Genomic DNA, 15,705 nt, shown 5'->3' on the forward strand with positions numbered 1-15,705 from the left:
CTTGATTTCTGAGAACTTCGACTGAAGTAAAATAAAATACACACTGTTGTACATATGCCACCATGTTGTCTTATTTATGTTGCTTCTGCACTTTAGTGCCCGTTTTTCCGTGAGTCGCGTTCGGCAACGTCCAGCGCAAAAACGGAAACGCAAGATTATAACGAGCGAGTAAAAAGAGAGACGCCAATTAGCAGACGTTAAAAACTGGAAAGAAAAGAAAGAAAGAAAGAAAGAAAAGAAAAGTGTTTTCACGGAAAAGGTTAAGAAAGGGTAAGCTTTCATTGTGTTTATTCAATCAAAAACAAACAAATAAACAAAAATTTAATAAATAAAAAAAAAACAAAGAAAATGAATCAATCCAGGCTGAAAATGATTTGTAAATCCACAGAAAACGTTCTTGTTTTCTGCCAGGAAAAACCAACTGCTAGTAATGGAGAAAAGATGCAAAACATGTCGGCGAAAAATGCATCATGAAGAAACGAAACGTAAACGATGGTTTCGGCTGGAGGTGCACTAATAACCACTGCAAACAATGGACGTACTTGCGCCATGGTACCTTTTTCGAGACGTCCCATCTCCTGTTACCTACGGTTATACGATTCATATATTTGTGGCCGTTCGAAATGGCAACGCACAAAAATCTACGGCGAGAGTGCGATATCGGGTCAGATCACACTCTCACTGATTGGAAAGACTTTCTGAGGGATAATTGTCAAGACTATTTCCTTAGAAATCCTCGGCAGATCGGAGGCCCATGGCACACAGTGGAAGTTTACGAATCCTTTTTCAACAAACGAAAACATAATGTCGGGAGGGTCCGTCCAACCGCTCTGGGTCTTTGGAGAATACGACCCTACTGAGATGGAGGGGTTTCTTGTCGCAATCACAAACCGTAAATCAGAAAGCTTTCTTTTGTTAATAAAAAGTACATACTGCCGAGGACCACGATGGTTTCTGATTGCTGGAAAGCAGACTGCAAAGTAAGATCAGAAGGGTACGGACATCTTACGGTTAACCACAGTCTTCATTTCGTAGACCTACAACTAGGGATATGCTGATGACACGACCATCTATGGCAAAACATCAAAGACCGTAAATGATAAAGTTCTTTCTAATTCTCTCTCCTCTGATCTTGAGCATGTGGTACAATGGGGGAAGAGGTGGCTGGTCACTTTTAATTCATCCAAAACCAAGCTTATATCTTTACATCATCAACGCTCTGATACCCATCTGGCATCAATAGAAATGGATGGCTCTCGTCTTGGGGAGGCTCAATGTTTTGACAAGCTTCTGGGTTTGACCTTTACTCCTGATCTGATATTGAACACGTACATCAAATCTGTTGCCAGGGACGCTGGGAAAATGGTGGGATCTTTCTACCGCTCCAGAAGATATCTCACTACTGATGCAATTCTCTATCTGTATAAAAGCCAAATACGTCAAAGGATGGAGTACTGCTGCCACATCTGGACAGGAGCTGCTAAAAACAGCCTATCCTGCCTTGACAGAGTTCAAAATAGATTTCGTGGTTTAGTGGGGGATTCCCTTTTCTCTTCCCTGCAACCTCTCTCCCACAGAAGAGACGTTGCGAGCCTGTTTTTGTTTTATCGTTATTTCCATGGCAGGTGCTCGTCTGAGCTCCAATCCCTTGTCCCACCTCGCCAATCTTTCATGAGAAACACCCGTCTGGCTGAAACTACTGTCAATAAATTTCCCCACTCTTTATCTGTGCCTAAATCCAAACGTAGATTCCATAAGCAAAGCTTCTTTCTCAGAACTGCACGCCAGTGGAAATCTCTGCTGCTTGCCTGTTTCCAACCTGACTACAACTTGGACGTCTTCAAGTACAACATAAACAAACTCCTGACAAACCGACCCCTTAAATAAGACACTCTATCTAAACACCCATTACTAATGATTACTACCAATACTATCTCATTGATTACTGTACACGCAATAATCCTTATCCCTGAGTGGCCTTCGGGCCTTCATAAGTTGTAAAACCTATGTAAAAAAAAACAAAAAAAAACAAATCATGTGGAGAGGATGTGGAAGGAGACGAAACAACAAAATAAAAAGGAGGGTGGAACCAACCGCGATCTGCTTGACAGTTATTTTAGTGAATTTATGTGGAGACAAAAATTCGGAAAGAATCCGTTTGTCTCTATCATAAAGGATATATCATAAAGCATATATCAGAAAGCATATATCATAAAGCATGTATCAGAAAGACCATATCATAAAGCATATATTAGAAAGCATATATCATATGTCCGTAAGCATATATCGTACAGCATATGTCATGAAGAATATACAAGAAATCATATATCTTAAAGCATATATCAGAAAGAATATATCAGAAAGTATATATCAGAAAGAATATCATAAAGCATATATCATAATGCATATATCCTAAAGCATATATCATACAGCAAATATAATAAAGCATATATCATAAAGTATATATCATACAGCATATATCAGAAAGCATATATTAGAAAGCATATATAAGAAATCATATATCAGAAAGCATATATCATAAAATATATATCACGAAGCATATATCATAAAGCATATACCAGACAGCATATATAATGAAGTACATATCATAAAGCTTATATCATAAAGCATGTATCATAAAGCATACATCATAAAGCATATATCATAAAGCATATATCATAAAGCATATATCAGAAATCATATATCATAAAGCATATATAATAAAGCATATATCAGAAAGGAGATATCATATAGAAGATATAAAGTATATATCATAAAGCTTATATCATAAAGCAAATATATCATAAAGCATATACCATAAAGCATATATCAGAAAGCATATATCAAAAAGAATATATCAGAAAGCATATATCAGAAAGCCTATATGATAAAGCATGTATCAGAAAGCATATATTATAAAGCATATATTATAAAGCATATATCATAAAGCATATATCATAAAGCAGATGTTAGAAAGCATATATCATAAAGCATATATCAGAAAGCATATATCATAAAGCATATATTAGAAACTATATATCAGAAAGAATATATAAGAAAGCATATATCATAAAGCATATATCAGAAAGCATATGTCAGTAAGCATATATCATAAAGAATATGTCAGTAAGCATATATCGTACAGCATATGTCATGAAGAATATACACGAAATCATATATCTTAACGCATATATCAGAAAGAATATATTATGAAGCACATATCAGAAAGCATATGTCATAAAACATATATCAGAAAGCATATGTACGTAAGCATATATTAGAAAGCATATATCAGAAAGAATATATTAAAAAGTATATGTCAGAGAGCATATCTCATGAAGCATATATCAGAAAGTATATATCATAAAGACTATATAACAGAAAGCAGAACATAAAGCATATATCATGAAGCATATATAAGAAAGAATTTATCAGAAAGCATATATAAGAAAGCATATATCATAAAGCATATACACGAAAGCATATATCATAAAGCATATATTATAAAGCATATATCATTAAGCATATATCAGAAATCATACGTCAGAAAGCATGTAACATAAAGCATATATTAGAAAGCATGTATAATAAAGCATATATAAGAAAGCATATGTCAGAAAGCACATATCATAAATCATATGTCAGAAAGCATAAATCGACCAGCATATGTAAAAAGGCATATATCAGAAAGAATGTATCATAAAGCATATGCCATAAAGAATATATCAGAAAGCATATATCATAAAGCATATATGAGAAAACATATATCATAAAGCATATATCATAACACATATATCATAAAGCAAATATCATAAAGCATATTTCAGAAAGCATATATCATGAAGCATATATTAGAAAGCATATATAATAAAGTATATCTTAGAAAGAATATATCAGAAAGCATATATCAGAAAGAATATCATAAAACATATATTATAAAGCATATATAAGGAGCATATATAATAAGGCATATATCATAAGGCATATGTCAGAAAGCATATATCATAAAGCTTATATAAGAAAGCATATATCAGAAAGCATATATCAGAAAGCATATATTAGAAAGCATAAATCAGATAGAATATATAAGAAAGCATATATCAGAAAGCATATATCATAAAGCATATGTCAGAAAGCATATATCATAAAGCATATATTATAAAGCATATATCAGAAAATATAAGTCATAAAGCATATATCAGAAAGCATATGTCATTAAGAATATATCAGAAAGCATGTACCATAAAGCATATATCATAAAGCATATATCAGAAAGTATATATCACAAAGCATATATCAGAAAGCATATATCAGACAGAATATCATAAAGCATATATCATAAAGCATATCTCATAAAGCATATATCATTAAGCATATACCAGAAAGCATACATCATAAAGCATATATCATATTACACATATCAGAAAAAATATATATTACAGCATATATCACAGAGACTATATAAAAGCATGTATCAGAAAACATATATAATAAAGCATATATCAGAAAGGATATATAAGAAAGCATATATCAGAAAGAATATATCAGAAAGCTTATATCATAAAGCATATATCATAAAGCATATATCATAAAGCATATATCAGAATGAATATATCAGAAAGCATATATCAGAAAGCATATATGATAAAGCACGTATAAGAAAGCGTATATTATAAAGCATATATTATAAAGCATATATCATAAAGCATATACCATAAAGCATATGTCAGAAAGCATAGTTAAGAAATCATATATCATGAAGCATATATCAGAAATAATATATCAGAAAACATATATTGAAAGCATATATCAGGAAGAATATATTAGAAAGCATATATCATAGAGCATATATCAGAAAGCATATGTCAGAAAGTATATATCATAAAGAATATGTCAGAAACCATATACTCTAAGTTATATGTCATGCAGAATATACAAGAAAGCATATATTATAAAGTATATATCAGAAAGAATATATCAGAAATCAATTATCAGAAAGCATATATTATGAATAATATATCAGAAAGCATATGTAATCAAGCATATATCAGAAAGCGTATATCAGAAAGCATATATAATAAAGTATATGTCAGAAAGCATATGTCATAAAGCATATATCAGAAAGCCTATATTAGACATCATGTATCAGGAAGAATATAATAAAGCATATATCATACACCATATATTAGAAAGCCTATATCAGAAAGCATATATCATAAAGCGTATATCATAAAGCATATATCATAATATATTAGAAAGCCTATATCAGAAAGCATATATTAGAAATCATATATCATAAAGCATATATCATAAAGCCTATATCAGGAAGCATATATCATAAAGCATATATCATAAGGTATATATCATAAAGAATATATCATAAAGTATATATCATAAAGCAGATATAAGAAAGCATATATCATAAAGCATATATCAGAAAGCATATATAAGAAAGCATATATTATAAAGCATATACTATGAAGCATATATCAGAAAGCATATATCATAAAGCATATATCAGAAAGAATATATCAGAAAGCATATACCATAAAGCATATAACAGAAAGCCTATATCATAAAGCATATATTAGAAAGTTATATCAGAAAGAAAAAATAAGAAACCATATATCATATATCATATATCAGAAAGCATATGTCAGAAAGCATATATCATAAAGCATATGTCAGAAAACATATATCATAAAGCATATATCATAAAGCATATGTCAGAAGGCATATGTCATAAAGCATATATCAGAAAGCACATATCAAAAATATATATCATAAAGCATATATCAGAAAGCACATATCAAAAAATATATATCATAAAGCATATATCAGAAAGCCTATATTGTAAAGCATATATAATAAAGCATATCAGAAAGAATATATCATAAAGAATATATCAGAAAGCATATATAATAAAGCATATATCAGAAAGCATATATAATAAAGCATATATCAGAAAGCATATAATCTAAAGCATATATTATGATATATGCTTTATGATATATGTTTTCTGATAAATGCTTTATGATATATGCTGTATTATATACGTTTCTGCTATATGCTTTATGATATATACTTTGTGATATAAGCGACGTTATATATACTGTATGATACATGTTTTCTGATATATGCTTTATGATATATGCTTTATGATATTCTTTCTGATATATGCTTTAGATATATTCTTCTTGATATATGCTTTATGATATATTGTTTCTGATATATGCTTTATGATATATGCTTCATGATATAACTTTTATGGTATATGATTTTTATATATGCTTTTTGATACATGCTTTATTATATATGCTTACTGATATATGCTTTATGATATATGGTTTTTGAGATATGCTTTATGATATATGCTTGATGATATTCTTTCTGATATATGCTTTCAAATATATGCTTTATGATATATGCTTTATGATATATGCTTTATGATATTTGCTTCTAATATATGCTTTATGATATATTCTTTCTAATATATGCTTTAAGATATATGCTTTATAATATATGCTGTCTAATATATGCTTTATTATATATGCTTTCTGATATATGTTTTCTGATATACGCTTTATGATGTATGCTTTCTGATATATGCTTTATGATATATACTTTAGGATATATGCTGTATGATATATGTTTTATGATATATGCTTAATGATATATCCTTTATGATATATGTTTTATTATATTTTTTCTAATATATGCTTTTTGATATATGCGTTCTAATATATGGTTTATTATATACGGTTTTGGATATATGCTTTATTATAAATGCTTTATGATATATGCTTTCTGATATATGCTTTTTCATATATGCTTTATGATTTATGCTTTATTATATTTGCTTTCTGATATATGCTTTATGATATACGTTTTATGATATATGCTTTCTTATATCTGTTCTGGTATATGCTTTATTATATATGCTTTCTGATATATTCTTTCTGATATATTCACGTTATATATGCTTTATGATATATGCTTTCTGATATATGCTTTATGATACAGTTTTTATGATATAGGTTTTATGATATATTATTTCTGATACATGCTTTATGATATATGCTTTATGATGTATGATTTCTGGGATATGCTTTCTGATATATGGATTATGATATATGCTTTCTAACATATGCTTTATGATATATGGTTTCTGACATATGCTTTCTGCCATGTGATGGATTATATATGGTTTCTTATATATTCTTTCTGATATAACTTTCTAATATATGCTTTCTAATATATGCTTTCTGATATATGCTTTATGATTTAAGCTTACTGATATATTCTTTCTGATACATGCTTCATGATATATGCTTTCTGGTATATGCTTAATAATATACGCTTTATAATATATGCTTTAGAATATATGCTTTCTGATACATTCTTTATGATATATGCTTTATGATATATATGCTTTATGATATATGCTTTATGATGTATAGTTTATAATATATACTTTATGATATATGCTTTGTGATATCTGCTTCCTGATATATACTTTATGATATATGCTTTGTGATATATGATTTATGATATATGCTTTCTGATGTAGTTTTTCTAATATATGGTTTATGACACATGCTTTATGATATTCTTTCTGATATATGCTGTCTAATATATGCTGTATGATATATGCTTTCTGATATATGTCTGATGATATATGCTCTACGCATAAGAAAGCATATATCAGAAAGCATACATCATAAAGCATATATCAAAATATATGCTACAGATTATATGCTATCTGATATATTCTTTCTGATATATGCTTTCTGATATATTGTTCATGATATATGCGTCGTGATATATGCTTTATGATATATGCTTTATGATATCTGCTTTCTGATATATGCTTTATGATATATCCTTTCTGATATGTGCTCTCTAATATATGCTGTATGACATATGCCTTCTGACATATGCTTTATGATATATGCTTTATGATATTCTTTCTGATATTGTCTTTCTGAAAAATTCTTTCTAATATATGCTTTATGATATATGCTTTCTAATATATGCTTGATTATATATGCTTTCTGACATAATCTTTATGATACTGTCTTTCTGACATATGCTTTATGATCTACGCTTTCTTATATATGCTTTCTGATATATGCTTTCTGATATATGCTTCATTATATATGCTTCATGATATATGCTTTATAATATATGCATTCTTATATAGGCTTTAATATATATGCCTTCTGATATATGCTTTGTGATAAATGCTTTCTGATATATGCTTAATGTTATATGCTGCCTAATATATGCTTTATGGTATATCTTTCCTGATATATCATAAGCATATGATATATCACAAAGCATATATTATGAAGCATATATCATAAAGCGTATATCATAAAGCATATATCATAAAGCATGTATTAGAAAGCATATGTCAGAAAGCATAGATCATAAATCATATATCGAAAAGCGTATATTAGAAAGCATATATGAGAAAGAATATATATAAAATGATAAAGTTAACAAAAATAATCAATTATGTGTCCCCACGTTATTCATACAAATGCATATTTTATAATTCATAATAAATTAAATAGTTTAAGATTTTTATCAAGCAAATAAATATTATTCACACACACACACACACACATATATATATATATATATATATATATATATATATATATATATATATATATATATATATAAAGTCAAGACATTGTGGAATTGGATTACAATATTTTATTCAAAACAAGGAATACGAATAAAGGTAAAAGGTTCCTTATTCATGGAGTTTCAAAGAAAACATTTTAGCATAAGTACGTATAGATAAATATCTATCTCATTTTTTTTTAAACAGTCGAGAAAAAAGTTTTTGAAAGAAAGTAAAAGTTTATATTAGAAATGAAAAGGAATACTCGACAGTATCCAATAATTGTGGTTGCAAATATCCAGTGAGTTTCAAAGGTTCGTAGTAGATGTGGCGATTAGTAAATCCTTTAGAATCTCTTAAAAATATTCGGGGTTGAAGAACTGTAATATATACTTACATACTTACTAAATGTATTCATTTACAAAAAATAATGTGCCTATATTAATTAGCGCACTGCATAGAATATATATTTCAAAATGAAAACTAATCCATCCCTTAGGTTTAGAGATTACACTGCACATAGATATAAATATATACAAATATATATATATATATATATATATGTATGTGTATATATATATGTATGTGTATATATATGTATGTGTATATATATGTATGTGTATATATATGTATGTATATATATATGTATGTATATATATGTATGTATATATATATATATATGTATATATATGTATATGTATATATATATACATATATATATATATATATATATATATATATATATATAGTAATTTATAAAATATATATGGCGATTAAGCTACACCGAATATTCCACGTTTCATCGGCTCTAGGACTCCTCAGGCTTATATATATATGTGTGTGTGTGTGTGTGTGTGTGTGTGTGTGTGTGTGTGTGTGTGTGTGTGTGTGTGTGTGTGTGTGTGTGTGTGTGTGTGGAGAGAGAGAGAGAGAGAGAGAGAGAGATGTTAATGTATATAATGATATCTGTAAAAAATGTAATGATAATATCTATATAATTATAAAACTCAGATCAGCTTGCTTGCTTGGGCGTTTAAATCGTCTGTCCGGTTTCTGACTTCCGGTTTCAAAAAATTCGTCTACTTACCTATTTAATGGCTGCCCTGTCTTAAGTCCGATATTAAAAGCCACTACTGCTATTCAAAGCATACACATGGTCAACAATATTTTTTGTTTTAACTTATTTTAACGTGTTTTCCTTACGAATAAATATATTAATAATTTAACGCCATTGATTAAAAAAAACTGATTTAAAGATAGCAATACAATATATAACTATAATCATATGTATAACCATCTTTACTACTTTTAGTAGCCCTCGAGTGGATTCTGACGGTTGATTATTTTCAGGCCTTACTTTAAAAATATTTTCTCTTCAATCAGGGGAGAGGTAGAAACTTGGTTTCAGTAGTACTTTTAGTAGGGCGTCCTTAATTTTAATTAGTGCTTGCAGCAGTGTTCTGGGGGGCTTCTTCAGTTTTATTTTTTCACTCATCACTTAAAAAAAAGAAGTTTTCTCAAGACAATAAAATACTATATAATCTCCAAATCACTTTTTATTTTGAACATTTTTCATATTACCCTATAAGGGCTAACGGGTAGACTAGTATGTAATAAAAACTCTAAACTTTTCATTTGCAGTGAATTGTCAAGCCGGCTATTACAACGCAAGTGCATCTTCATGTCTCCCTTGTGAAAAAGGAAAATACAAGGATTCAGTGGGAAATACTAACTGTATAAGTTGCCCAAATTCAGCCTACACAACAACTTCAACAGGCAGTATAAGTGCTAATAATTGTACGGAAGGTAAGGAGAACCAATTAGATTATTTTGTGTTATTATTTCTTTCAATTGTTTGAATAATTGAATTTCTATTTGTTTGAAGTTACCTCCCCTTGTCTTGATAATTATTAATCGTTTTGTAATATCTTCAGTCTCGAAGAGAAACATACATTTCAATAAAGGCTATTAAAGAAAATATTAGTCTAGCAAACTTAAGACAGACACTTTCTTAAGTTGTGCTAATTATACCATTTTCAAATATTCAGTTAAATAAACGGTTCAGTTCAAAATTCTCTATGGCAAGGATGTAGGTTCTTTAATCTTTTAAAATCTAACAAAGGGAAGTAGAAAGTGTGCCTTAGGTTTGCCTTTGGTTGCCTCATAACTCTTTCCTTATATTGTCCTAAAGATCAATAAATTAATATATTTAAAAAGTGCTGGGATCTATTTTAAACAAATATTTAAATACTTATTTTGTATGTATATTTTTGTATTTGTAACCTGTTATATTGCTAATAGATTTTTTCTGAGTTATTTTGTGTTTTCGTATTTTTAGTTTTTATATTTGTATCGTATATGTCCATTTATATTCCCTTTTTATCTTGCATTATTTTTTTTTATTTTTTATCTTGAATTATTTTTTTTTATTTTATTTTTTATCTTGCATAATTTTTTTATCTTGCATTATTTTTTTTATTTTTTTTCTTGCATAATTTTTTTTATTTTTTATCTTGAATTATTTTTTATCTTGCATTATTTTTTTTTATTTTTTATCTTGAATTATTTTTTTATCTTGCATAATTTTTTTTTATTTTTTATCTTGAATTATTTTTTTATCTTCCATTATTTTTTTTTATTTTCTTTTTTATCTTGCATTATTTTTTTATTTTCTTTTTTATCTTGCATTATTTTTTTATCTTGCATTATTTTTTTTTATTTTTTTTATCTTGCATTATTTCTTATTTTCTTTTTTATCTTGCATTATTTTTTATTTTCTTTTTTATGTTGCATTATTTTTTTTATTTTTTATCTTGCATTATTGCATTATTTTTTTATCTTGCATTATTTTTTTATCTTGCATTATTTTTTTATCTTGCATTATATTTTATTTTATTTTTTATCTCGCATTATTTTTTATTTTATTTTTTATCTTACATTATTTTTTATTTAATTTTTTATCTTGCATTAAACAAATAAATAAAAATGGTAAATAAAATGGAGAATTAACGTCTTACAGTTAATATGAACAATACAAAGTTTCTAATTTTAAGTATTAGTTTCACCTTCTACAAAATGTTGGCCCGCACAGATATAAGTGTAAACTCATTCGAATGCCACGAAAGCAAATTATTTTTTTTTTACACAGTGATCACCACTTATCAAGGCCCGGAAACCACTCAGGGATAAGGGTTATTGCAAGTACATTACGTTAGTGTGGAGATTTGATGAAGTGTTTACTTAAGGAGGCGGTTCATTAGGAATTTGTTAACATTGGACTTGAACACATCCAAGTTGTAGTCCGGTGGGAAGCAGGCAGACGGAACATATACTGGTTCAGATATGACAAAATCACATTGACACCCCAGTTCTTATTAGACCACCAAAGTTAAGCAACGTTGAGACCGGCCAGTACCAGATGGTATTGTATGTAAATCGGACGATGACACTTCTGGCAGCTCCTGCATCCCACCTGATCACAAACTGTCTCGACATTGTATTGTCACTGAAGCAGGCTGGTTTGGATGAGAGAGTGAGGCTAGCTATGTAAAAATCAGTTTCACTTTAAATAAACTCCCAGCATGTCATCCATCATCCACAGGGCGAACTCTCGTTTTGTGGTTTTACTTAGAGGTGGTTAATTAGCCGGTATCATATTTCTCACAGATGTTAAGCCGTTGCCCACTAAATCGATGATCAAACTGTGGCACATATGGATGTAGATTGCGCCCCACATGAGGATGTTGAATCCTGGCAATCGTTGTGAATGAACTATCTCTGCTTGCTGTTGTGTTGCTTGAAGAAAGTTTGAGAAGTCACTATCAATATTTATATTCAGGCACATTTCTTTCAAGATTTGAGATAACATCTGTCAACCTGTGGTCACTCTGCTATCTTGCAATTAATTGACTCCAAACACGCCTTACCATCAATGGGTCAGTGTTATGAAAAGAAAAACTCTCTAAGTTAAATTTCCTGTCTTCAGTAATAAATAAACACATTTTTGTCCATATCTATGTCGCAGCTACTAATCCAAGCCATTCACAATCCAGAATATCAAAGCAATCCATATCTAGATAGATATAAACATTAAGATGGATTTTTCATTCTTTTTTTGCTATTTTCAATTTCAAATTTCATTTGTTTATTTGTTCTAGTGAACTGTCCACCTGGCTATAAATTTGATAATTCTAAGAGTGCATGCATAGTCTGCCCTAAGGGAACCTACCAAGCAAACAGGGGGGATTATCCATGCATCGCTTGTACAGGAATCTTTACAACATTTGGAACTGCTTCTACCAGTAAAACTGACTGCCTTATACGTAAGTATAGAAACTCCACAATTTATTTTAATTTTTATTTCAATTCTAATAAGCATGCTCCATGGAAATTATACAGTTTATTAAAAACATGTGATAAAGCGATAATGATGTACCCTATGAATTATTTGAATCCGGTGATTCGAATGGAAGTAAGAGAACTAGTAACTGACAGAGATATATCTTTTCCAACTTCCTCTATGATATTAACATATATCATAGCAGGAGAAACTGGCGATCGGATTAAATATAAAAATCGATAAATCTGAATGAAAATATTTTTTTGTTTTTAAAAAATGAAATTGGTGTCATATGTTATTTCCCTATTCGAACAAGCAAAAATCGTCAACTTAGATAAACGCTAGTTAACTGCCTTTTAGTTATTATTCCACCGACAGTATTTTAAAGGGGCTTGAACATTATAGTTAAACAATAATTATTCTTTATATCTGCAGACATTAGTGTTTCCTGCTTACGCAATCATCAGTGTAGGGGTGATAATTCCTGCCGGTTATGAGATTCGAACCCAGTCACGAAGCCACCTTTTGATTTATTTGCTAAGTCTTTACCCTAGACAAGCAATTGTCACGAGAATGAATGAATATTGAATGGAATTATTAAAAACCGAATTCAAGTATGAAAAATATTTCATTGATATTCATAAGTTTATAGCCAAGATTAAAAGTTAAGAACACATATTAAATAATTTTTACCTATTTTTTATTACAAAATATACAAGTTTAGAGTGTTCCAACGAGTGAAGTCGTGAACATTGCATAAACATTTTTAAGTTATTATTCTGCAGACAGTACCCACGCTTAAGCATTCTTACATGCGCTTGATAATTAAAATTATTACAAAATATTCAAGTTTATGATGATGATTGATATCGAGTAAGAAATAAGTGAAACATAATAAAAAACCAAAATAATTGTCCAGTGCGAGATTAAAAACCACGGTGGCACAAAATATTGAAACTAAAGGCAAACGATTTAATCACATGACCATCGATCAAACAAAAATATATTTGTCTTTTCAACTTACTTTAATTAGTTTTGCGTAGGGATTTTTTTAATCCCTCTGCATATATCTAAAATAGATCCAATGTTTACAATAAATAAGGAAAATAAATATAAAATTTGAAAAATCTTATTAAAATAAAAATATAATAGTAAACATTTATAAAATATTTTTAATTATTTTAATAAAGAAACGGAGATAAATATTCAATTTTTAAACTAAACAATACGTCAAATATGTAGAATAGTTTAATGCGAAATGTATAAATGTAAGAAAAAAAATGTAAGGAAAAATTAAAGATGGCGCCCGACTCTCTCTTTAATACGGTAAGATATCCTCAACACGGCACAAGAAGCAACAGCCACACGATTCCCCAGCCAACTCAATCGTCACTCCCCACGTCTTTCCCCTCACCCGCTTTTATCGTCGTTCTGGGCCGGCTAAATTTGCATATTCCGAGAATTCGTGTGACTTTGCGAGACATCATACTTTACAAAAGACGGCGGTCGCCATCTTGGTCCCTCTTTTCTATTTTTGGTCGGTAACGCTGAGCTGGTCTCGAGGTAAGTCTTTTTCCCCTCATCCGTCTCTCCCACGTACCCACACAACACGCAAACACGCGGGCGCTTATCTCCTGGATGCACGTTACACTCCCCCCTGATCTGATGATCACATAGAGAGCACTGGGGGGGGGCCTTTTAGTGCGTGTGCTTCTGCGAAGAGGTACATTCACTGTTTCAGATTCGGGCTCTGGATCTGGTTCCACCTCATCAGATGAAGTATCGCTATCAGTCTCTGGAAGGGGCTCACTGAATCCGTGCATCGGCAGCTCATCGCTAGACGCTTCACTGCTTTCTTCTGTAGTTGTATGATGCACCTCGGTAGCTGGGCGAAGATCTCGCACATGTCGTGGGGTTCCATCGACCAAAACAGACTGCTGGCTAATCACTCCAGATATGTGTCCTCGCTTAAACTTGTCGGTGCACCGATTTCCTGGAGGCCGCACCCACACTGGATCTCCCACTTCATATCTGTTATATGTTCCCTTGTCGGTTGGCTGCGTAGTGTTGATTCCCTTCACTCCGACTCGGTACGTGTAAATAGCATTCGCAGGTGCGGTTGAAGGGGACGTCCCGTCCTTTGGCGTAATGTTGTACCAATATGTTGCTTCCGCAATAGTACATCGCTTCCTGGCAGCAATTCTCTTGATGCTGCGATGGCTTCTTTCAGCAATGCCATTTCCTGATAGCACATGCGCACATCGCAACCGTAGACGGACGCCCCACTCATCTAACAACTGCCGGACTTGCTGGCTACAAAACGCTGCATCATTGTCAGTCAGGAGCTCTTCCGGCGCACCTCGCTCAAAAAAAATGGATGATAGGTGGCGAACAACATTTGCTGAATCCTGTCTGGTCATCTGCCGCCACACCGCAAATCTCGTAGGCCCGCAATCAATGAGAGTTAGAAAGGGCTTGCCACTGTAATGGGTAATATCCATGGCCAGCCGCTGCCACACACTCTCAACTTCCAAGCGACCCTTCTGCCATCGCGCTGGTGCAGGATCAATAGACTGGCAAGCCTCACAATTTCTGACGATCTGTCTGACATCCATCTTGGTCACTGCTGGGTATGCACGCCTCACAAAATAAAGGGTCGTCTTGATACCCGGATGTCCGCTCTGTGCATGAATTTTTTGTATTTGACATGGGTCGATTGCAACTGCACAAG

At 30.8% G+C, this 15,705-nt stretch overlaps 1 protein-coding gene across 1 annotated transcript in view; it reads left to right on the forward strand.

Annotated features, from left to right (window-relative positions):
* The window catches only part of LOC145266638 (uncharacterized), a 275,190-nt gene that overhangs the window by 155,736 nt on the left and 103,749 nt on the right, over positions 1-15,705 (forward strand). Inside the window, exons 15-16 of the mRNA XM_080122562.1 lie at positions 10,277-10,441; positions 12,793-12,957. Coding sequence (XP_079978688.1) covers positions 10,277-10,441; positions 12,793-12,957 — 330 coding nt within the window. The remainder of the gene's footprint in view (positions 1-10,276; positions 10,442-12,792; positions 12,958-15,705) is intronic.

This window comes from Euprymna scolopes, chromosome 41, assembly GCF_053919585.1.
Source record: "Euprymna scolopes isolate OS-2025 chromosome 41, ASM5391958v1, whole genome shotgun sequence".
Classification (NCBI taxonomy): Eukaryota; Metazoa; Mollusca; class Cephalopoda; order Sepiida; family Sepiolidae; genus Euprymna; species Euprymna scolopes.